This window comes from Salmo trutta, unplaced genomic scaffold (assembly GCF_901001165.1).
Source record: "Salmo trutta unplaced genomic scaffold, fSalTru1.1, whole genome shotgun sequence".
Classification (NCBI taxonomy): Eukaryota; Metazoa; Chordata; class Actinopteri; order Salmoniformes; family Salmonidae; genus Salmo; species Salmo trutta.
Window position 1 is genome coordinate 190,001 of NW_021822732.1, and position 23,616 is coordinate 213,616.

General features: G+C 48.8%; 1 protein-coding gene across 1 annotated transcript in view; it reads left to right on the top strand.

Annotated features, from left to right (window-relative positions):
* Positions 1-18,092, top strand: part of LOC115184064 (glutamate receptor 2-like) — a gene marked incomplete at its 3' end in the record, with an annotated part of 49,256 nt that extends 31,164 nt beyond the window's left edge. Inside the window, exons 3-4 of the mRNA XM_029745063.1 lie at positions 3,695-3,934; positions 17,896-18,092. Of these exons, the coding sequence (XP_029600923.1) occupies positions 3,695-3,934; positions 17,896-18,092 (437 nt within the window). The remainder of the gene's footprint in view (positions 1-3,694; positions 3,935-17,895) is intronic.
* Between the last annotated feature and the right edge of the window lie 5,524 nt (positions 18,093-23,616).

Below are 23,616 nucleotides of genomic sequence, written 5' to 3' on the forward strand. Positions count from 1 at the left end.
GGGCGCTAAAGTAGGACAGCTAAATATACTCACAGAGACACGCTCTAACAGACACACACACACACCCTCACTACCCTCACACACCCTCACACACACCCTCACTACCCTCACACACCCTCACACACACCCTCACTACCCTCACTACCCTCACACACCCTTACACACACCCTCACTACCCTCACACACCCTCACACACACCCTCACACACACCCTCACTACCCTCACACACCCTCACACACACCCTCACTACCCTCACACACCCTCACACACACCCTCACACACACCCTCACACACACCCTCACTACCCTCACACACCCTCACACACACCCTCACACACACCCTCTAACAAACAGACACCCTCACACACACCCTCACTACCCTCACACACACCCTCTAACAAACACACACCCTCACACACACCCTCTAACAAACACACACACCCTCACACATACCCTCTAACAAACACACACACCCTCACACACACCCTCTAACAAACACACACCCTCACACACAACCTCACACACACCCTCTAACAAACACACACCCTCACACACACCCTCACACACACCCTCACACACACCCTCACACACACCCTCTAACAGACACACACACACCCTCACACACAACCTCTAACTCACCCTCACACACACCCTCACACACACCCTCACACACCCTCACACACAACCTCTAACACACCCTCACACACACCCTCACACACACCCTCACACACCCTCACACACACCCTCACACACACCCTCTAACAAACACACACCCTCTAACAAACACACACCCTCACACACACCCTCCTCACACACACCCTCTAACAAACACACACCCAAACACACACCCTCACACACAACCTCTAACTAACAAACACACACATACACTCAATATAAACTGTTATTCACGACACCAATGTAAATGTAGCAGGGTTAGCATGGTGATAGTGGTAGGGTTAGCATGGTGATAGTGGTAGGGTTAGCATGGTGCTAGTGGTAGGGTTAGCATGGTGATAGTGGTAGGGTTAGCATGGTGCTAGTGGTAGGGTTAGCATGGTGCTAGTGGTAGGGTTAGCATGGTGCTAGTGATAGGGTTAGCATGGTGCTAGTGGTAGGGTTAGCATGGTGCTAGTGGTAGGGTTAGCATGGTGCTAGTGGTAGGGTTAGCATGGTGCTAGTGGTAGAGTTAGCATGGTGCTAGTGGTAGGGTTAGCATGGTGCTAGTGGTAGGGTTAGCATGGTGCTAGTGATAGGGTTAGCATGGTGCTAGTGATAGGGTTAGCATGGTGCTAGGTAGGGTTAGCATGGTGATAGTGGTAGAGTTAGCATGGTGCTAGGTAGGGTTAGCATGGTGCTAGTGGTAGGGTTAGCATGGTGCTAGTGGTAGGGTTAGCATGGTGCTAGTGATAGGGTTAGCATGGTGCTAGGTAGTGTCGGGTCGCGTCAATTCAAATCTGGTATTAGAACAAATTATTTGGCAAAGAGCAACTCAAGTTTTCTTTGTTCTTTAATTATTGCAAACACGTGTATGGTAAATAAGTTGTTCGTATATATATACGGTCTCGCTGTGACACCTCGCAGGGCAGACAGAGAAGAGAGCGTCACATCCTATTGTTCTCCGTTATATACTGACAGAGATAGTTCCCGCTCAATGCTGGCCTGTCAAAGGGAGGAGGAGCGTGGTTTAAACTTGCTCATCCTATCGTCGGCGTGCATCGTGACGCACTTCCTGTCGCCGGTTTTAGTTCTTGTCTTCAGCAGTTGACTTATCCGTAGTTTATATACTTAATATTGTAGCATAGCTTCCCCGGTATATTATATAGGTTATGCAAACATAGTGGTAGGGTTAGCATGGTGCTAGTGGTAGGTTTAGCATGGTGATAGTGGTAGGTTTAGCATGGTGCTAGTGGTAGGTTTAGCATGGTGCTAGTGGTAGGTTTAGCATGGTGCTAGTGGTAGGGTTAGCATGGTGCTAGTGATAGGGTTAGCATGGTGATAGTAGTAGGGTTAGCATGGTGCTAGTAGTAGGGTTAGCATGGTGCTAGTGATAGGGTTAGCATGGTGATAGTGGTAGGTTTAGCATGGTGATAGTGGTAGGGTTAGCATGGTGCTAGTGGTAGGGTTAGCATGGTGATAGTGGTAGGGTTAGCATGGTGCTAGTGGTAGGGTTAGCATGGTGCTAGTGGTAGGGTTAGCATGGTACTAGGTAGGGTTAGCATGGTACTAGGTAGGGTTAGCATGGTGATAGTGGTAGGGTTAGCATGGTGCTAGTGGTAGGGTTAGCATGGTGATAGTGGTAGGGTTAGCATGGTGATAGTGGTATGGTTAGCATGGTGATAGTGGTAGGGTTAGCATGGTGATAGTGGTAGGGTTAGCATGGTGCTAGTGGTAGGGTTAACATGGTACTAGGTAGGGTTAGCATGGTGATAGTGGTATGGTTAGCATGGTGATAGTGGTATGGTTAGCATGGTGATAGTGGTAGGGTTAGCATGGTGCTAGTGGTAGGGTTAGCTTGGTGCTAGGTAGGGTTAGCATGGTCAGAGGAAGGCCACCCAAGCCATAGGCTGTTCACTCTGCTACTGCCTGGAAAACGATCAGCTATAGACTGCATATACACACCATATACACACTCACTCACTCACACACAAACACACACACTACTACACACACCCAAAACATCAACACAAACACACACACTACTACACACACCCAAACCCGACAACACAAACACACACACTACTACACACACCCAAACCGACAACACAAACACACACACTACTACACACACCCAAACCGACAACACAAACACACACACACATACACCTAGCCTTCCCTGTGGCTCAGTTGGTAGAGCATGGTGTTTGCAACACCAGGGTTGTGGGTTTGACTCCCACAGGGCGCCAGTACAAAAAAAAATAACATGCACGAAATGAAATGTATGCATTCACTACTGAAAGTCGCTCTGGATAAGAGCGTCTGCTAATTGACTAAATTGTAATACACATTACAAGCACAGACACGTGTTTTTGGTCTGAAATTATTTCTCTCCTGCTATGTTGAACAACAGCAACGGGCCTTAAATTACGGATGTCGGGATTTGTGCTCCTACACATAACTACATAACTCTATCTCCTCAGTAAAGCATTCTCTCTTCCTCCCTCCCCCTCCCTCTCTCCCTCTCTCCCTCCCTCCCCCTCTCTCCCTCCTCCCCCTCTCCCCCCTCTCTCTCCTTCCCTCCCTCCCTCCCCCTCTCCTCCATCCCTCCTCCTCCCTCCCTCCCTCCCCCTCTCCTCCCTCTCTCCCTCCCTCTCTCCCTCCCTCCCTCCCTCCCTCTCCCCCTCTCTCTCCCTCCCTCCCCCTCTCCTCCCTCCCTCTCTCTCTCCCTCACTCCCCCTCTCCTCCCTCCCTCCCCCTCTCCCCCCTCCTCCCTCCCTCCCTCCCCCCTCTCCCCCCTCTCTCTCCGTCCCTCCCTCCCTCTCTCTCTCCCTCCCTCCCTCCCTCCATCCCTCCCCCTCTCTCTTTCCTCCCTCCCTCCCCCTCTCCTCCCTCCCTCCCTCTCTCCCTCCCTCCCTCCCTCCCTCCCTCCCCCTCTCCTCCCTCTCTCCCTCCCTCCCTCTCTCCCCCCCTCCCCCTCTCCTCCCTCCCTCCCCTCCCCTCTCCGTCCCTCTCTCCCCTCTCTCTCCCTCTCTCTGCAGTTTGTTCCCAGTTCTCCAGGGGTGTGTATGCCATCTTTGGTTTCTATGACAAGAAGAGTGTGAACACCATCACGTCTTTCTGTGAGACCCTCCACGTGTCCTTCATCACGCCGTCCTTCCCTGCGGATGGACTCAATCAGTTTGTCCTTCAGATGAGACCCGACATCAAGGGACCTCTGGTCAGCTTAGTGGAGTATTACAAGTGGGACAAGTTCGCCTACCTCTACGACAGTGACAGAGGTGAGTCTACTGCCTACTACCTATACATCTATTCATACAGGGCATTCAGAAAGTATTCAGACCCTTTGACTTTTTACACATTTTGTTATGTTACAGCCTTATTATAAAAATGTATTCAATAGTTTTTTTCCCCATCAAACTACACACAATAACCCCTAATGAAAAAGGATAAACAGGTTTTTAGAAATGTTTGCAAATACAAACTGAAATATCAAATTTACATAACTATTCAGACACTTTACTCAGTACTTTGTTGAAGCACCTTTGGCAACGATTACAGCCTCGAGTCTCCTTGGGTATGACGCTACAAGCTTGGCACACCTGTATTTGGGGAGTTTCACACATTATTCTCTGCAGATCCTCTCAAGCTCTGTCAGGTTGGATGGGGAGTGTCGCTGCACAGCTATTTTCAGGTCTCTCCAGAGATGTTCGATTGTGTTCAAGTCTTGGCTCTGGCTGGGCCACTCAAGGACATTCAGAGACTTGTCCCGAAGCCACTCCTGCATTGTCTTGGCTGTGTGCTTAGGGTCGTTGTCCTGTTGGAAGTTGAACCTTCACCCCAGTCTGAGGTCCTGAGGGCTCTGGAGCAGGTTTTCATCAAGGATCTCTCTATACTTGTCTCCGTTCATCGTTCCCTCGATCTTGACCTGTTTCCCTGCCGCTGAAAAACATCCCCACAGCATTGTGTGCCCTTTTCTAAGGAAGTCTCTAGATTTTGCTCTCCTGAAGTAGAGTATATTGTGATAAATTGCAGGCCACACTACTTACATTTACATTTACATTTAAGTCATTTAGCAGACGCTCTTATCCAGAGCGACTTAAAAATTGGTGCATTCACCTTCTGATATCCAGTGGAACAACCACTTTACAATAGTGCATCTAAATCTTTTAAGGGGGGGTTAGAAGGATTACTTTATCCTATCCCAGGTATTCCTTAAAGAGGTGGGGTTTCAGGTGTCTCCGGAAGGTGGTGATTGACTCCGCTGTCCTGGCGTCGTGAGGGAGCTTGTTCCACCATTGGGGTGCCAGAGTAGCGAACAGTTTTGACTGGGCTGAGCGGGAACTGTGCTTCCTCAGAGGTAGGGAGGCGAGCAGGCCAGAGGTGGATGAACGCAGTGCCCTTGTTTGGGTGTAGGGCCTGATCAGAGCCTGAAGGTACGGAGGTGCCGTTCCCCTCACAGCTCCGTAGGCAAGCACCATGGTCTTGTAGCGGATGCGAGCTTCAACTGGAAGCCAGTGGAGAGAGCGGAGGAGCGGGGTGACGTGAGAGAACTTGGGAAGGTTGAACACCAGACGGGCTGCGGCGTTCTGGATGAGTTGTAGGGGTTTAATGGCACAGGCAGGGAGCCCAGCCAACAGCGAGTTGCAGTAATCCAGACGGGAGATGACAAGTGCCTGGATTAGGACCTGCGCCGCTTCCTGTGTGAGGCAGGGTCGTACTCTGCGAATGTTGTAGAGCATGAACCTACAGGATCGGGTCACCGCCTTGATGTTAGTGGAGAACGACAGGGTGTTGTCCAGGGTCACGCCAAGGTTCTTAGCACTCTGGGAGGAGGACACAAGGGAGTTGTCAACCGTGATGGTGAGATCATGGAACGGGCAGTCCTTCCCCGGGAGGAAGAGCAGCTCCGTCTTGCCGAGGTTCAGCTTGAGGTGGTGATCCGTCATCCACACTGATATGTCTGCCAGACATGCAGAGATGCGATTCGCCACCTGGTTATCAGAAGGGGGAAAGGAGAAGATTAATTGTGTGTCGTCTGCATAGCAATGATAGGAGAGACCATGTGAGGATATGACAGAGCCAAGTGACTTGGTGTAAAGCGAGAATAGGAGAGGGCCTAGAACAGAGCCCTGGGGGACACCAGTGGTGAGAGCACGTGGTGCGGAGACAGATTCTCGCCATGCCACCTGGTAGGAGCGACCTGTCAGGTAGGACGCAATCCAAGCGTGGGCCGCGCCGGAGATGCCCAGCTTGGAGAGGGTGGAGAGGAGGATCTGATGGTTCACAGTATCAAAGGCAGCAGATAGGTCTAGAAGGATGAGAGCAGAGGAGAGAGAGTTAGCTTTAGCAGTGCGGAGAGCCTCCGTGACACAGAGAAGAGCAGTCTCAGTTGAATGCCCAGTCTTGAAACCTGACTGATTAGGATCAAGAAGGTCATTCTGAGAGAGATAGCAGGAGAGCTGGCCAAGGACGGCACGTTCAAGAGTTTTGGAGAGAAAAGAAAGAAGGGATACTGGTCTGTAGTTGTTGACATCGGAGGGATCGAGTGTAGGTTTTTTCAGAAGGGGTGCAACTCTCGCTCTCTTGAAGACGGAAGGGACGTAGCCAGCGGTCAAGGATGAGTTGATGAGCGAGGTGAGGTAGGGGAGAAGGTCTCCGGAAATGGTCTGGAGAAGAGAGGAGGGGATAGGGTCAAGCGGGCAGGTTGTTGGGCGGCTGGCCGTCACAAGACGCGAGATTTCATCTGGAGAGAGAGGGGAGAAAGAGGTCAAAGCACAGGGTAGGGCAGTGTGAGCAGGACCAGCGGTGTCGTTTGACTTAGCAAACGAGGATCGGATGTCGTCGACCTTCTTTTCAAAATGGTTGACGAAGTCATCCGCAGAGAGGGAGGAGGGGGGGAGGGGGAGGAGGATTCAGGAGGGAGGAGAAGGTGGCAAAGAGCTTCCTAGGGTTAGAGGCAGATGATTGGAATTTAGAGTGGTAGAAAGTGGCTTTAGCAGCAGAGACAGAAGAGGAAAATGTAGAGAGGAGGGAGTGAAAGGATGCCAGGTCCGCAGGGAGGCGAGTTTTCCTCAATTTCCGCTCGGCTGCCCGGAGCCCTGTTCTGTGACCTCGCAATGAGTCGTCGAGCCACGGAGCAGGAGGGGAGGACCGAGCCGGCCTGGAGGATAGGGGACATAGAGAGTCAAAGGATGCAGAAAGGGAGGAGAGGAGGTTCGCCTAGAGAGTTCTCAGCTATACTTTTCGTGGCTGTTTATTTACCACCACAAACAGATGCTGGCACTAAGACCGCACTCTACCAAATCTCTATCAACGTGTTAAATGTGCAACAAAAAACATTCTAGATCACCTGTACTCCACACACAGAGACCCATACAAAGCTCTCCCTCGCCCTCCATTTGGTAAATCTGACCATAATTATATCCTCCTGCTTCCTGCCTACAAGCAAAAATTAAAGCAGGAAGTACCAGTGACTCGGTCTATAAAAAAGTGGTCAGATGAAGCAGATGCTAAACTACAGGACTGTTTTGCTAGCACAGACTGGAACATGTTCCCGGGATTCTTCCGATGACATTGAGGAGTACACCACATCAGTCACTGGCTTTATCAATAAGTGCATCGAGGACGTCGTCACCACAGTGATTGTACGTACATACCCCAACCAGAAGCCATGGATTACAGGCAACATTCGCACTGAACTAAAGGGTAGAGCTGCCGCTTTCAAGGAGCGGGACTCTAACCAGGAAGCTTACAAGAAATCCTGCTATGCCCTCCGACGAACCATCAAACAGGCAAAGCATCAATACAGGACTAAGATTGAATGGTACTACACCGGCTCCGACGCTCGTCTTATGTGGCAGGGCTTGCAAACTATTACAGACTACAAAGGGAAGCACAGCCGTGAGCTGCCCAGTGACACGAGCCTACCAGACGAGCTAAATCACTTCTATGCTCGCTTCGAGGCAAGCAACACTGAGGCATGCATGAGAGCATCAGCTGTTCCGGACGACTGTGTGATCACGCTCTCCGTAGCCGACGTGAGTAAGACCTTTAAACAGGTCAACATTCACAAGGCTGCGGGGCCAAATGCATTACCAGGACATGTGCTCCGGGCATGTGCTGACCAACTGGCAGGTGTCTTCACTGACATTTTCAACATGTCCCTGATTGAGTCTGTAATACCAACATGCTTCAAGCAGACCACCATAGTCCCTGTGCCCAAGAACACTAAGGTAACCTGCCTAAATGACTACAGACCCGTAGGACTCACGTTCGTAGCCATGAAGTGCTTTGAAAGGCTGGTAATGGCTCACATCAACACCATTATCCCAGAAACCCTAGACCCACTCCAATTTGCATACCGCCCAAACAGATCCACAGATGAGGCAATCTCTATTGCACTCCACACAGCCCTTTCCCACCTGGACGAAAGGAACACCTATGTGAGAATGCTATTCATTGACAGCTCAGCGTTCAACACCATAGTACACTCAAAGCTCATCACTAAGCTAAGGACCCTGGGACTAAACACCTCCCTCTGCAACTGGATCCTGGACTTTCTGACGGGCCGCCCCCAGGTGGTAAGGGTAGGTAGCAACACATCTGCCACGCTGATCCTCAACACTGGAGCTCCCCAGGGGTGCGTGCTCAGTCCCCTCCTGTACTCCCTGTTCACCCACGACTGCATGGCCAGGCATGACTCCAACACCATCATTAAGTTTGCTGACAACACAACAGTGGTAGGCCTGATCACCGACAACGACGAGACAGCCTATAGGGAGGAGGTCAGAGACCTGGCCGGGTGGTGCCAGAATAACAACCTATCCCTCAACGTAACCAAGACTAAGGAGATGATTGTGGACTACAGGAAAAGTAGCACTGAGCACGCCCCCATTCTCATCGACGGGGCTGTAGTGGAGCAGGTTGAGAGCTTCAAGTTCCTTGGTGTCCACATCAACAACAAACTAGACTGGTCCAAACACACCAAGACAGTCGTGAAGAGGGCACGACAAAGCCTATTCCCCCTCAGGAAACTAAAAAGATTTGGCATGGGGTCCTGAGATCCTCAAAAGGTTCTACAGCTGCAACATCGAGAGCATCCTGACCGGTTGCATCACTGCCTGGTACGGCAATTGCTCGGCCTCTGACCGCAAGGCACTTCAGAGGGTAGTGCATACGGCCCAGTACAACACTGGGGCTAAGCTGCCTACCATCCAGGACCTCTACACCAGGCGGTGTCAGTGGAAGGCCCTGAAAATTGTCAAAGACCCCAGCCACCCCAGTCATAGACTGTTCTCTCTACTACCGCATGGCAAGCGGTACCGGAGTGCCAAGTCTAGGACAAAAAGGCTTCTCAACAGTTTTTACCCCCAAGCCATAAGACTCCTGAACAGGTAACCAAATGGCTACCCAGACTATTTGCATTGTGTGCCCCCCCCAACCCCTCTTTTACTCTGCTGCTACTCTCTGTTTATCTTATATGCATAGTCACTTTAACTATACATGTACATACTACCTCAATTGGGCCAACCAACCAGTGCTCCCGCACATTGGCTAACCGGGCTATCTGCATTGTGTCCCGCCACCCACCAACCCCTCTTTTTACGCTACTGCTACTCTCTGTTTATCATATATGCATAGTCACTTTAACCATACCTACATGTACATACTACCTCAATAAGCCTGACTAACCGGTGTCTGTATATAGCCTCGCTACTCTTATTTTCAAATGTCTTTTTACTGTTGTTTTATTTCTTTACTTACCTACACACACACACACACATACTTTTCTTTTCACACTATTGGTTAGAGCCTGTAAGTAAGCATTTCACTGTAAGGTCTACACCTGTTGTATTCGGCGCATGTGACAAATAAACTTTGATTTGATTTGATGCTGCCACCACCATGCTTCACCGTAGGGATGGTGCCAGGTTTTCTCCAGACGTGACGCTTGGCATTCAGGCCAAAGAGTTCAATCTTGGTTTCATCTGACCTGAGAATCTTGATTCTTATGGTCTGAGAGTCTTTAGGTGCCTTTTGGCAAACTTCAAGTAGGCTGTCATGTGCCTTTTACTGAGGAGTGGCTTCCGTCTGGCCACTCTACCATAAAGGCCTGATTGGTGGAGTGCTGCAGAGATGGTTGTCCTTCTGGAAGGTTCTCCCATCTCCACAGAGGAACTCTGGAGCTCTGTTTATGTGACCATCGGGTTCTTGGTCACCTCCCTGACCAAGACCCTTCTCCCCTCATTGCTCAGTTTGGTCGGGCAGCCAACACTAAGAAGAGTCTTGGTTGTTCCAAACTTCTTCTATTTAAGAATGATGGAGGCCACTGTGTTCTTGGGGACCTTCAATACTGCAGAAAGGTTTTGGTACCCTTCCCCAGATCTGTGCATCGACACAATCCTGTCTCGGAGCTCTACGGGCGATTCCTTCAACCTCATGGCTTGGATTTTGCTCTGAAATGCACTGTCAACTGTGGTACCTTATAAAGACAGGTGTGTGCCTTTCCAAATCATGTACAATCAATTGAATTTACCACAGGTGGATTCCAATCCAGTTGTAGAAACATCTCAAGCATGATGGAAACAGGATGCACCTGAGCTCAATTTCGAGTCTCATAGCAAAGGTTCTGAATACTTATGTAAATAAGGTAAACCTTTCATACATACATACACACACACACACACACACACACACACACATACACACACACACACACACACACATACATACAGTTGAAGTCGGAAGTTTACATACACTTAGGTTGGAGTCATTAAAACTAATTTTTCAACCACTCCACACATTTCTTGTTAACAAACTATAGTTTTGGAAAGTCGGTTAGGACATCTACTTTGTGCATGACACAAGTCCTTTTTCCAACAATTGTTCCGAGACAGATTATTTCACTTCTAATTCAGTGTATCACAATTCCAGTGGGTCAGAGTTTTACATACACTAAGTTGACTGTGCCTTTAAACAGCTTGGAAAATTCCAGAAAATGATGTCATGGCTTTACAAGCTTCTGATAGGCTAATTGACATCATTTGAGTCAATTGGAGGTGTACCTGTCAGTGTATTTCAAGGCCTACTTTCAAACTCAGTGCCTCTTTGCTTGACATCATGGGAAAATCTAAAGAAATCAGCCAAGACCACAGAAAAAAAATTGTAGACCTCCACAAGTCTGGTTCATCCTTGGGAGCAATATCCAAATGCCTGAAGGTACCACGTTCATCTGTACAAACAATAGTACGCAAGTATAAACACCATGGGAACACACAGCCGTCATGCCGCTCAGGAAGGAGACACGTTCTGTCTCATAGAGATTAACTTATTTTTGTGCAAAAAGTGAAAATCAATCCCAGAACAACAGCAAAGGACCTTGTGAAGATGCTGGAGGAAACAGGTACAAAAGTATCTATATCCACAGTAAAACGAGTCCTATATCGACATAACCTGAAAGGCCGCTCAGCAAGGAAGAAGCCACTGCTCCAAAACTGCCATAAAAAAGCCAGGCTACGGTTTGCAACTGCACATGGGGACAAAGATCGTACTTTATGGAGAAATATCCTCTGGTCTGATGAAACAAAAATAGAACTGTTTGGCCATAATGACCATCGTTATGTTAGGAGGAAAAAGGGGGAAGCTTGCAAGCCGAAGATGCTTTGCTGCAGGAGGGACTGGTGCACTTCACAAAATAGATGGCATCATGAGGAAATTAAATTATGTGGATATATTGAAGCAACATCTCAAGACATCAGTCAGGAAGTTAAAGGTTAGTTGCAAATGGGTCTTCCAAATGGACAATGACCCCAAGCATACTTCCAAAGTTGTGGCAAAATGGCTTAAGGACAACAAAGTCAAGGTATTGGAGTGGCCTCAATCCCATAGAAAATGTGTGGGCAGAACTGAAAAAGCGTGTGCAGGCAAGGAGGCCTACAAACCTGACTCAGTTACACCAACTCTGTCAGGAGGAATGCGCCAAAATTCACCCAACTTATCGTGGGAAGCTTGTGGAAGGCTACCCAAAACATTTGACCCAAGTTAAACAATTTAAAGGCAATGCTACCAAATACTAATTGAGTGTATGTAAACTTCTGTCCCACCGGGAATGTGATTAAAGAAATAAAAGCTGAAATAAATTATTCTCTATACTATTATTCTGACATTTCACATTCTTAAAATAAATTGGTGATCCTAACTGACCTAAGACAGGGACTTTTTATTAGGATTAAATGTCAGGAATTGTGAAAAAGTGAGTTTAAATGCATTTGTGTCACGTCCTGACCAGTAAAGGGGTCATTTGTAATTGTAGTATGGTCAGGGTGTGGCAGGGGGTGTTTGTTTTGTGTGTTTTGGTTTTTTTTGGTTCTAGGAGATTTTGGTTCAAGTTTTCTATTACTATGTTTCTTTTTCTATGTGTGGCCAGGTATGGCTTCCAATCAGAGGCAGGTGTCTTTTGTTGTCTCTGATTGGAAGCCATATTTAGGCAGCCTGTTTTCCTGTGTTTTTGTGGGTGGTTATTTTCTGTATAGCCTGGGAGCCTTATGAAACTGTTTTTCGTCATTTGTTTATTTTGTTTAAGTGTTTTCTTTAAATAAATTAAGAAGATGAGCACTTTACCCGCTGCGCCTTGGTCCAATCCTTACGACGACCATGACAGAACCACCAAACAAGGACCAAGCAGTGGGGATTGGAGCACCAAACAAGGACCAAGCAGCGGGGATTGGAGCACCAAACAAGGACCAAGCAGCGGGGATTGGAGTACCAAACAAGGACCAAGCAGCGGGGATTGGAGCACCAAACAAGGACCAAGCAGCGGGGATTGGAGCACCGAGGAGAAGGATGGACGTGGGAGGCAGAACGATGTTTCTGGGAGAGGAAATTAAGGGAGCTACATGAGGCCGAGAGGCATCCCCCCCCCAAAAAATTGGGGGGGCACACGGGGAGTTGGGCAGAGTCAGGATGGAGTCCTGAGCCAACTCCCCGTGCTTACCGTGGGGAGCGGGTGATGAGGAGAGCACCGAGCTACGCAGAAATGCGCACGGTGTCGCCCATAAGCACGCACAGTCCGGTGCGGCCAGTAAGGGCTCCGCAGCGTTGCCGGGCGAGTGTTGGCCTGCAGCCAGGAAGAAGTGCGCTGGCGCAGCGCATCTGGCCACCAGTGCGTCTCCTCAGTCCAGCTTACCCTGCGCCTGCTCTACGCACGACAGCCCTCACTCTCCAGCACAGCCCAGTTCGCCTTGTGCCAGCGCTCCGCCAGTGCCGGGCTACAGTGACCACTCAGCCAGGACGGGGTGTGCCAGCCCTGAGCTCCAGACCTCCGGTGCACCTCCACGGCCCAGTGTGCCTCGTGCCTGCTCAGCGCACCCAGTCTCCTGTAAGTCTTCCCAGTCCGGGGAGACCGGTCCCAGCTCCACGCAGGAGGCCTCCAGCGACGCTCCTCAGCCCGGAGCCTCCAGCGATGCTCCCCAGTCAGGAGCCTCCAGCGACGCTCCTCAGCCAGGAGCCTCCAGCGACGCTCCTCAGCCAGGAGCCTCCTGCGACGCTCCCCAGCCCGGAGCCTCCAGCGACGCTCCTCAGCCCGGAGCCTCCAGCGATGCTCCTCAGCCCGGAGCCTCCAGCGACACCCCTCAGCCCGGAGCCTCCAGCGATGCCTCTCAGCCCGGGGCCTCCAGAGGCAGAGCCACCTCCGTAGTGGGAGGATTGGCGAAGGGGCGGTGTAGCACAGGGACCGTCGTTGACGGTGGCCACCCTCCCTTCCCTCCCTTTAGGTTTGGGGTTGGTTTTGTGTTTTTGTTTTGTTTTGGAGGTGCAGTCGGGGTCTGCACCTTTGGGGAGGGGGTACTGTCACGTCCTGACCAGTAAAGGGGTCATTTGTAATTGTAGTATGGTCAGGACATGGCAGGGGGTGTTTGTTTTGTGTGTTTTGGGGTTTTTTGGTTCTAGGAGATTTTGGTTCTAGTTTTCTATTTCTATGTTTCTTTTTCTATGTGTGGCCAGGTATGGCTTCCAATCAGAGGCAGGTGTCTTTTGTTGTCTCTGATTGGAAGCCATACTTAGGCAGCCTGTTTTTCCTGTGTTTTTGTGGGTGGTTATTTTCTGTATAGCCTGTGTGCCTTATGGAACTGTTTTGTCGTTTTGTTTATTTCGTTTTGAGTGTTCTTTCAAATAAAGAAGAAAGATGAGCACTATACCCGCTGCATTTTGGTCGCCGTTCATCGACGCATGTAACAATTTGGCTAAGGTGTATGTAAACTTCGACTTCTACTGTACAGACATACATACATACATACATACAGTATATCTACATATGTACAGTATACACTATAGTACAGACCTGACATTAAGGGACATCTGGTCAGTTTGGTTTTCCTACCTTTAGGACAGTCTACTGTATATCATATACACAGAGTATACTAAACATTAGGAACACCTGCTGTTTCCATGACATAGACTGACCAGGTGAATCCAGGTGAAAGCTAAGATCCCTTATTGATCTGTGTAGATCAGAGCTGACCAACCCTGTTCCTGGAGAGATACCCTCCTGTAGGTTTACACTCCAACCCTGTTCCTGGTGAGATACCCTCCTGTAGGTTTACACTTCAACCCTGTTCCTGGAGAGAGACCCTCCTGGAGGTTTTAACTCCAACCCTGCTCCTGGAGAGATAGCCTCCTGTAGGTTTACACTCCAACCCTGTTCCTGGAGAGATACCCCTCCTGAAGAGTCAGTTACCTTTCTATCCTACCGTGACCCTAACCCCAGTTACCTTTCTATCCTACCGTGACCCTAACCCCAGTCACCTTTCTATCCTACCGTGACCCTAACCCCAGTTACCTTTCTAGCCTACCGTGACACTAACCCCAGTCACCTTTCTATCCTACCGTGACCCTAACCCCAGTCACCTTTCTATCCTACCGTGACCCTAACCCCAGTCACCTTTCTATCCTACCGTGACCCTAACCCCAGTCACCTTTCTATCCTACCGTGACCCTAACCCCAGTCACATTTCTATCCTACCGTGACCCTAACCCCAGTCACCTTTCTATCCTACCGTGACCCTAACCCCAGTCACCTTTCTATCCTACCGTGACCCTAACCCCAGTCACCTTTCTGTCCTACCGTGACCCTAACCCCAGTCACCTTTCTATCCTACCGTGACCCTAACCCCAGTAACCTTTCTATCCTACCGTGACCCTAACCCCAGTCACCTTTCTATCCTACCGTGACCCTAACCCCAGTTACCTTTCTATCCTACCGTGACCCTAACCCCAGTCACCTTTCTATCCTACCGTGACCCTAACCCCAGTAACCTTTCTATCCTACCGTGACCCTAACCCCTGTCACCTTTCTAACCTACAGTGACCCTAACCCCAGTCACCTTTCTATCCTACCGTGACCCTAACCCCAGTCACCTTTCTATCCTACCGTGACCCTAACCCCAGTTACCTTTCTATCCTACCGTGACCCTAACCCCTGTCACCTTTCTATCCTACCGTGACCCTAACCCCAGTCACCTTTCTATCCTACCGTGACCCTAACCCCAGTCACCTTTCTATCCTACCGTGACCCTAACCCCAGTCACCTTTCTATCCTACCGTGACCCTAACCCCAGTCACCTTTCTATCCTACCGTGACCCTAACCCCAGTCACCTTTCTATCCTACCGTGACCCTAACCCCAGTCACCTTTCTATCCTACCGTGACCCTAACCCCAGTCACCTTTCTATCCTACCGTGACCCTAACCCCAGTAACCTTTCTATCCTACCGTGACCCTAACCCCAGTCACCTTTCTATCCTACCGTGACCCTAACCCCAGTTACCTTTCTATCCTACCGTGACCCTAACCCCAGTCACCTTTCTATCCTACCGTGACCCTAACCCCAGTAACCTTCTATCCTACCGTGACCCTAACCCCTGTCACCTTTCTAACCTACCGTGACCCTAACCCCAGTCACCTTTCTATCCTACCGTGACCCTAACCCCAGTCACCTTTCTATCCTACCGTGACCCTAACCCCAGTCACCTTTCTATCCTACCGTGACCCTAACCCCAGTCACCTTTCTGTCCTACCGTGACCCTAACCCCAGTCACCTTTCTATCCTACCGTGACCCTAACCCCAGTCACCTTTCTGTCCTACCGTGACCCTAACCCCAGTCACCTTTCTATCCTACCGTGACCCTAACCCCAGTAACCTTTCTATCCTACCGTGACCCTAACCCCAGTCACCTTTCTATCCTACCGTGACCCTAACCCCAGTTACCTTTCTATCCTACCGTGACCCTAACCCCAGTCACCTTTCTATCCTACCGTGACCCTAACCCCAGTCACCTTTCTATCCTACCGTGACCCTAACCCCTGTCACCTTTCTAATCCTACCGTGACCCTAACCCCAGTCACCTTTCTATCCTACAGTGACCCTAACCCCAGTCACCTTTCTATCCTACCGTGACCCTAACCCCAGTCACCTTTCTATCCTACCGTGACCCTAACCCCAGTCACCTTTCTATCCTACCGTGACCCTAACCCCAGTCACCTTTCTATCCTACCGTGACCCTAACCCCAGTCACCTTTCTATCCTACCGTGACCCTAACCCCAGTCACCTTTCTATCCTACCGTGACCCTAACCCCAGTCACCTTTCTATCCTACCGTGACCCTAACCCCAGTCACCTTTCTATCCTACCGTGACCCTAACCCCAGTCACCTTTCTATCCTACCGTGACCCTAACCCCAGTCACCTTTCTATCCTACCGTGACCCTAACCCCAGTCACCTTTCTATCCTACCGTGACCCTAACCCCAGTTACCTTTCTATCCTACCGTGACCCTAACCCCAGTCACCTTTCTATCCTACCGTGACCCTAACCCCAGTAACCTTTCTATCCTACCGTGACCCTAACCCCAGTCACCTTTCTATCCTACCGTGACCCTAACCCCAGTCACCTTTCTATCCTACCGTGACCCTAACCCCAGTCACCTGTCTATCCTACCGTGACCCTAACCCCAGTCACCTTTCTATCCTACCGTGACCCTAACCCCAGTCACCTTTCTATCCTACCGTGACCCTAACCCCAGTCACCTTTCTATCCTACCGTGACCCTAACCCCAGTCACCTTTCTGTCCTACCGTGACCCTAACCCCAGTCACCTTTCTATCCTACCGTGACCCTAACCCCAGTCACCTTTCTGTCCTACCGTGACCCTAACCCCAGTCACCTTTCTATCCTACCGTGACCCTAACCCCAGTCACCTTTCTATCCTACCGTGACCCTAACCCAGTCACCTTTCTATCCTACCGTGACCCTAACCCCAGTAACCTTTCTATCCTACCGTGACCCTAACCCCAGTCACCTTTCTATCCTACCGTGACCCTAACCCCAGTCACCTTTCTATCCTACCGTGACCCTAACCCCAGTCACCTTTCTATCCTACCGTGACCCTAACCCCAGTCACCTTTCTATCCTACCGTGACCCTAACCCCAGTCACCTTTCTATCCTACCGTGACCCTAACCCCAGTCACCTTTCTATCCTACCGTGACCCTAACCCCAGTCACCTTTCTGTCCTACCGTGACCCTAACCCCAGTCACCTTTCTATCCTACCGTGACCCTAACCCCAGTAACCTTTCTATCCTACCGTGACCCTAACCCCAGTCACCTTTCTATCCTACCGTGACCCTAACCCCAGTCACCTTTCTATCCTACCGTGACCCTAACCCCAGTCACCTTTCTATCCTACCGTGACCCTAACCCCAGTCACCTTTCTATCCTACCGTGACCCTAACCCCAGTCACCTTTCTATCCTACCGTGACCCTAACCCCAGTAACCTTTCTATCCTACCGTGACCCTAACCCCAGTCACCTTTCTATCCTACCGTGACCCTAACCCCAGTCACCTTTCTATCCTACCGTGACCCTAACCCCAGTCACCTTTCTATCCTACCGTGACCCTAACCCCAGTAACCTTTCTATCCTACCGTGACCCTAACCCCAGTCACCTTTCTATCCTACCGTGACCCTAACCCCAGTCACCTTTCTATCCTACCGTGACCCTAACCCCAGTTACCTTTCTATCCTACCGTGACCCTAACCCCAGTCACCTTTCTACATTACCGTGACACTAACCCCAGTCACCTTTCTATCCTACCGTGACCCTAACCCCAGTCACCTTTCTAACCTACCGTGACCCTAACCCCTGTCACCTTTCAAACCTACCGTGTGTCTATATATGTGTATGTATAGGTCTGTCCACCCTGCAAGTGATCCTGGATACAGCAGCAGAGAGGAAGTGGATTGTAACAGCCATCAACGTAGGCAACCTGAAGGATGAGAGGAAGGACGAGGCGTATCGCTCCATGTTCCAAGACCTGGAGATACGAAAGGAGAGGAGAGTCATTCTGGACTGTGAACAAGACAAGGTTAAAGACATCATGGACCAGGTTGGTCTGTCTGTCTGTCTGTCTGTCTGTCTGTCTGTCTCTCTGTCTGTCTGTCTGTCTGTCTGTCTGTCTGTCTGTCTGTCTGTCTGTCTGTCTGTCTGTCTGTCTGTCTGTCTGTCTGTCTGTCTGTCTGTCTGTCTGTCTGTTTTAAGATGGTCATACCATGGATCATTTAAATCAAATCAAACTTTATTTGTCACATGCGCCGAATACAACAAGTGTAGACCTTACCATGAAATGCTTACTTACAAGCCCTTAACCAACAGTGCAGTTCAAGAAAAGTTAAGAAAATATTTACCAAAGAAATAAAAGTAAAATATAATTTAAAAAAAGTAACACAATAAAATAACAATAACGAGGCTATATACAGGGGGTACCGGTACAGAGTCAATGTGGAGGCTATATGCAGGGGGTACCGGTACAGAGTCAATGTGAAGACTATATACAGGGGGTACCGGTACAGAGTCAATGTGTAGGCTATATACAGGGGGTACCGGTGCCGAGTCAATGTGGAGGCTATATACAGGGGGTACCGGTACAGAGTCAATGTGAAGACTATATACAGGGGGTACCGGTACAGAGTCAATGTGGAGGCTATATACAGGGGGTACCGGTACCGAGTCAATGTGGAGGTTATATACAGGGGGTACCGGTACAGAGTCAATGTGGAGGCTATATACAGGGGGTACCGGTACAGAGTCAATGTGGAGGCTATATACAGGGGGTACCGGTGCCGAGTCAATGTGGAGGCTATATACAGGGGGTACCGGTACAGAGTCAATGTGGAGGCTATATACAGGGGGTACCGGTACTGAGTCAGTGTGGAGGCTATATACAGGGGGTACCGGTACTGAGTCAGTGTGGAGGCTATATACAGGGGGTACCGGTACAGAGTCAATGTGGAGGCTATATACAGGGGGTACCGGTACTGAGTCAGTGTGGAGGCTATATACAGGGGGGTACCGGTACAGAGTCAATGTGGAGGCTATATACAGGGGGTACCGGTACAGAGTCAATGTGGAGGCTATATACAGGGGGTACCGGTACAGAGTCAATGTGCGGGGGTACAGGTTGGTTGAGGTAATTTGTACATGTATATAGGGGTGAAGTGACTATGCATAGATAATAAACAGCGAGTAGCAGCAGTGTACAAAACAAATGGAGGGCGGGGTCAATGAAATAGTCTGGTGGCCATTTGATTAATTGTTCAGCAGTCTTATGGTTTGGGGGTGGAAGCTTTTGCCAAATCTTTTCAGTCTCCTGAGGGAGAAAAGGTTTTGTCGTGCCCTCTTCACGACTGTTTTGGTGTGTTTGGACCATGATAGTTTGTTGGTGATGTGGACACCAAGGAACTTGAAACTCTAGACCTGCTCCATTACAGCCCCGTCGATGTTAATGGGGGCGTGTTCGGCCCGCCTTTTCCTGTAGTCCACGATCAGCTCCTTTGTCTTGATCACATGGAGGGAGAGGTTGTAGTCCTGGCACCACACTGTTCGTTTTCTGACCTCCTCTCTATAGTCTGTCTTATCGTTGTCAGTGATCAAGCCTACCACTGTTGTGTTGTCAGCAAACTTAATGATGGTGTTGGAGTTGTGTTTGTCCAGGCAGTCGTGGGTGAACAGTGAGTACAGGAGGGGACTAAGTACACACCCCTGAGGGGCACCAGTGTTGCGGATCAGCGTGGCAGATGTGTTGTTGCCTACACTTACTACCTGGGGGCGGCCCGTCAGGAAATCCAGGATCCAGTTGCAGAGTGAGGTGTTTAGTCCCAGGGTCCTTAGCTTAGTGATGAGCTTTGTGGGCACTATGGTGTTGAACGCTGAGCTGTAGTCAATGAACAGCATTCTCACATAGGTGTTCCTTTTGTCCAGGTGGGAAAGGGCAGTGTGGAGTGCGATTGAGATTGCGCCATCTGTGGATCTGTTGGGGTGGTATGCGAATTGAGGTGCGTCTAGGGTATTCGGGAGGATGTTGTTGATGTGAGCCATGACCAGCCTTTCAAAGCACTTCATGGCTACCGACATGAGTGCTACGGGTCGGTAATCATTTAGGCAGGTTACCTTCGCTTCCTTGGGCACAGGGACTATGGTGGTCTGCTTGAAACATGTAGGCATTACAGACTTAGTCAGGGAGAGGTTGAAATTGTCAGTGAAAACACCTGCCAGTTGGTCCGTACATGCATTGTGTACACATCCTGGTAATCCATCTGGCCCTGTGGCTTTGTGAATGTTGACCTGTTTAAAGGTCTTGCTCACATCGGGTACCAAGAGCGTGATCACATAGTCATCCAGAACAGCTGGTGCTCTCATGCATGCTTCAGTGTCGCTTGCCTCGAAGCGAGCTTAAAAGGCATTTGGCTCATCGGGTAGTCTCGTGTCACTGGGCAGCTCGCGTCTGGGTTTCCCTTTGTAGTCCATAATAGTTTTCAAGCCCTGCCACATCCGACGAGTGTCAGAGCCGGTGTAGTAGGATTCAATCTTAATCCTGTATTGACACTTTGCTTGTTTGATGGTTCATCTGGGTGCATAGCGGGATTTGTTATAGATGTCCGGATTAGTGTCCCGCTCCTTGAAAGCCTTTAGCTCGATGCGGATGTTGCCTGTAATCCATGGCTTCTGGTTGGGGTATGTACGTACAGTCACTGTGGGGATGACATCGTCGATGTACATATTGATGAAGCTGATGACTGAGGTGGTATACTCCTCAATGACATTGGATGAATCCCGGAACATATTCCAGTAGTCCTGTAGCGTAGCATCCTCGTCATCTGACCCCTTCCGTATTGAGCGAGTCACTGGTACTTCCTGCTTTAGTTTTTGATTTTAAGCAGGAGTCAGGAGGATAGAATTTTGGTCAGATTTGCAAAATGTAGGGTGAGGGAGAGCTTTGTATGCATCTCTGTGTGTGGAGTAAAGGTGGTCTAGAGTTTTTTTTCCCCCACTGGTTGCACATGTGACATGCTGGTAAAAATTTTGTAAAACTGATTTAAGTTTTCCTGCATTAAAGTCCCCGGCCAATAGGAGCGCCACTTCTGGGTGAGCTTATGGCCTTATAGAGTTGGTTGAGTGTGGTCTTAGTGCCAGCATCAGTTTGCGGTGGTAAATAGACGGCTACGAATAATATAGATGAGAACTCTCTTTGTAGATAGTGTGGTCTACAGCTTATCATGAGGTACTCTACCTCAGGCGAGCAATACCTCGAGACTTCTTTAATATTAGACATCGCGCTCCAGCTGTTATTGACAAAAAGACACACATCCCCACCCCTCGTCTTACCAGACGTAGCTCCTCTGTTCTGCCGGTGCATAGGAAATCCCACCAGCTCTATATTATCCGTGTCGTTGTTCAGCCACGACTCAGTGAAACATAAGATATTAGAGTACTTAATGTCCCGTTGGTAGGATAATTGCAATCGTAGGTCATCAATTTTGTTTTCCAATGATTGCATGTTAGCAAGTAGGAGTTTACTCGCTCACCTACGGATTCTCAGAAGACAGCCTGATCTGCGTCCTCTTTTCCTCCGTATTTTCTTCACGCAAATGACGGGGATTTGGGCCTGTTCCCGTGAGAGCAGTATATCCTTCTCGTCGGACTCGTTAAAGGAACAAGCTTCTTCCAGTTCAAGGTGATTAATCGCTGTTCTGATGTCCAGAAGTTATTTTCGGTCATAAGAGACGGTAGCAGCAACATTATCTACAAAATAAGTAAAGAAATAAGTTACAAACAACGTTTAAAAAAAAAACTAACAAAATAGCACAGTTGGTTACATGTAAAACGTCAGCCGTCCTCTTCATCTTAACAACCATCTTTAGCTATTTGATATTTTCATTATTTGATCAAATATTGAATTTGGCCTTTACTACTATAGCCCATAGAAAGGTATTTGAATAACACATTCATAATTGGCAAAACAGACAGTTACAAAATAAATAAGGAATAAGGTTTTGAAGACAAACTGAAATGGTCCACCCACACAGACAGCGTGGTGAAGAAGGCTCAACAGCTTGTCACCAAAAACCCTGACAAACTTTTACAGATGCACAATCAAGAGCATCCTGTCGGGCTGTATCACAGCCTGGTACGGCAACTGCACCACCCTCAACCGCAGGGCTCTCCAGAGGGTGGTGCGGTCTGCCCAACACATCACCGGGGACAAGATAACTGCCATCCAGGACACCTACAGCACCCGATGTCACAGGAAGGCCAAAAAGATCATCAAGGACAGCAACCACCCGAGCCACTGCCTGTTCACCCCGCTATCATCCAGAAGGCGAGGTCACTACAGGTGCATCAAAGCTGGAACCGAGAGACTGAAAAACAGCTTCTATCTCAAGGCCATCAGACTGCTAAACAGCCATCACTAACACAGAGAGGCTGCTGCCTACATTGAGACCCAATCGCTGACCACTTTAAGGGTTAATTCCACACGGTCAAGGTTAGGCTTGCACAGATCGGGAGGACCTCAGGAACGTTCCTGTGGTTGAATTGTGTGTCTACCCTTAACGGTTTTGCCACTGTCATGCAAAAGCACCTCAAATTTAGGTCAGGCTTCATTTTGGGCCTTGTGCTAAGACCTTTCTGGATGTCAATATCTTACCAGAAAAACTTCAGAGACAGCTGCTCTTCACATATGTGACTCTTTATATGCCACCCAACCATAATCGGGAAATATATTAAAATTCAGACTATACATGGATACATAACATAACCTAGATGGAAGTTTCCAAAAAGGGCCAAAAAAACCGGATAAAAACCTGGTTTTATAATATGTACCAGATCATGAAGTTTGCCTATAAAACCTGGTTTTATAATATATACCAGTTCATGAGGGTTGCCTATAAAACCTGGTTTTATAATATGTACCAGTTCATGAGGGTTGCCTATAAAACCTGGTTTTATAATATGTACCAGTTCATGAGGGTTGCCTATAAAACCTGGTTTTATAATATGTACCAGTTCATGAGGGTTGCCTATAAAACCTGGTTTTATAATATGTACCAGTTCATGAGGGTTGCCTAATCACACATATGACATTTTTGAAAGATGTGACATTTTTAACCCTTCGAAACAGCCCCTACGACCCCAATTTAAAAGTAAACTCATATCCTCTTAACTAAATGTAGGCTGTGAAATCAAAACCACTTTTAGGGTCAATTTAACCACTTCCGGGTGCTCCAGGAAGCTGAAACTCAACACAGGTAGTCCTCATAGTGGCCTGATGGATTGTCATTGAAGACAGTTTGATATGGGATTGATTTAGGACAGAAGGCAATGTATTCCTATGGGGAGAGATGTCAATGTCAACTGTTTGAAGAAAACAGCCTGTTTTCACTGTTAATAAATGGATCACTGGTCACTTTAAACAATGCCACTTTAAATAATGTTTACATATCTTACATTAATCATTTCATATGTATATACTGTATTTTATACCATCTATTGCACCTTGCCTATGCCGTTCAGCCATCGCTCATCCATATATTTATATGTACATATTCTCATTCACCCTTTTAGATTTGTGTGTA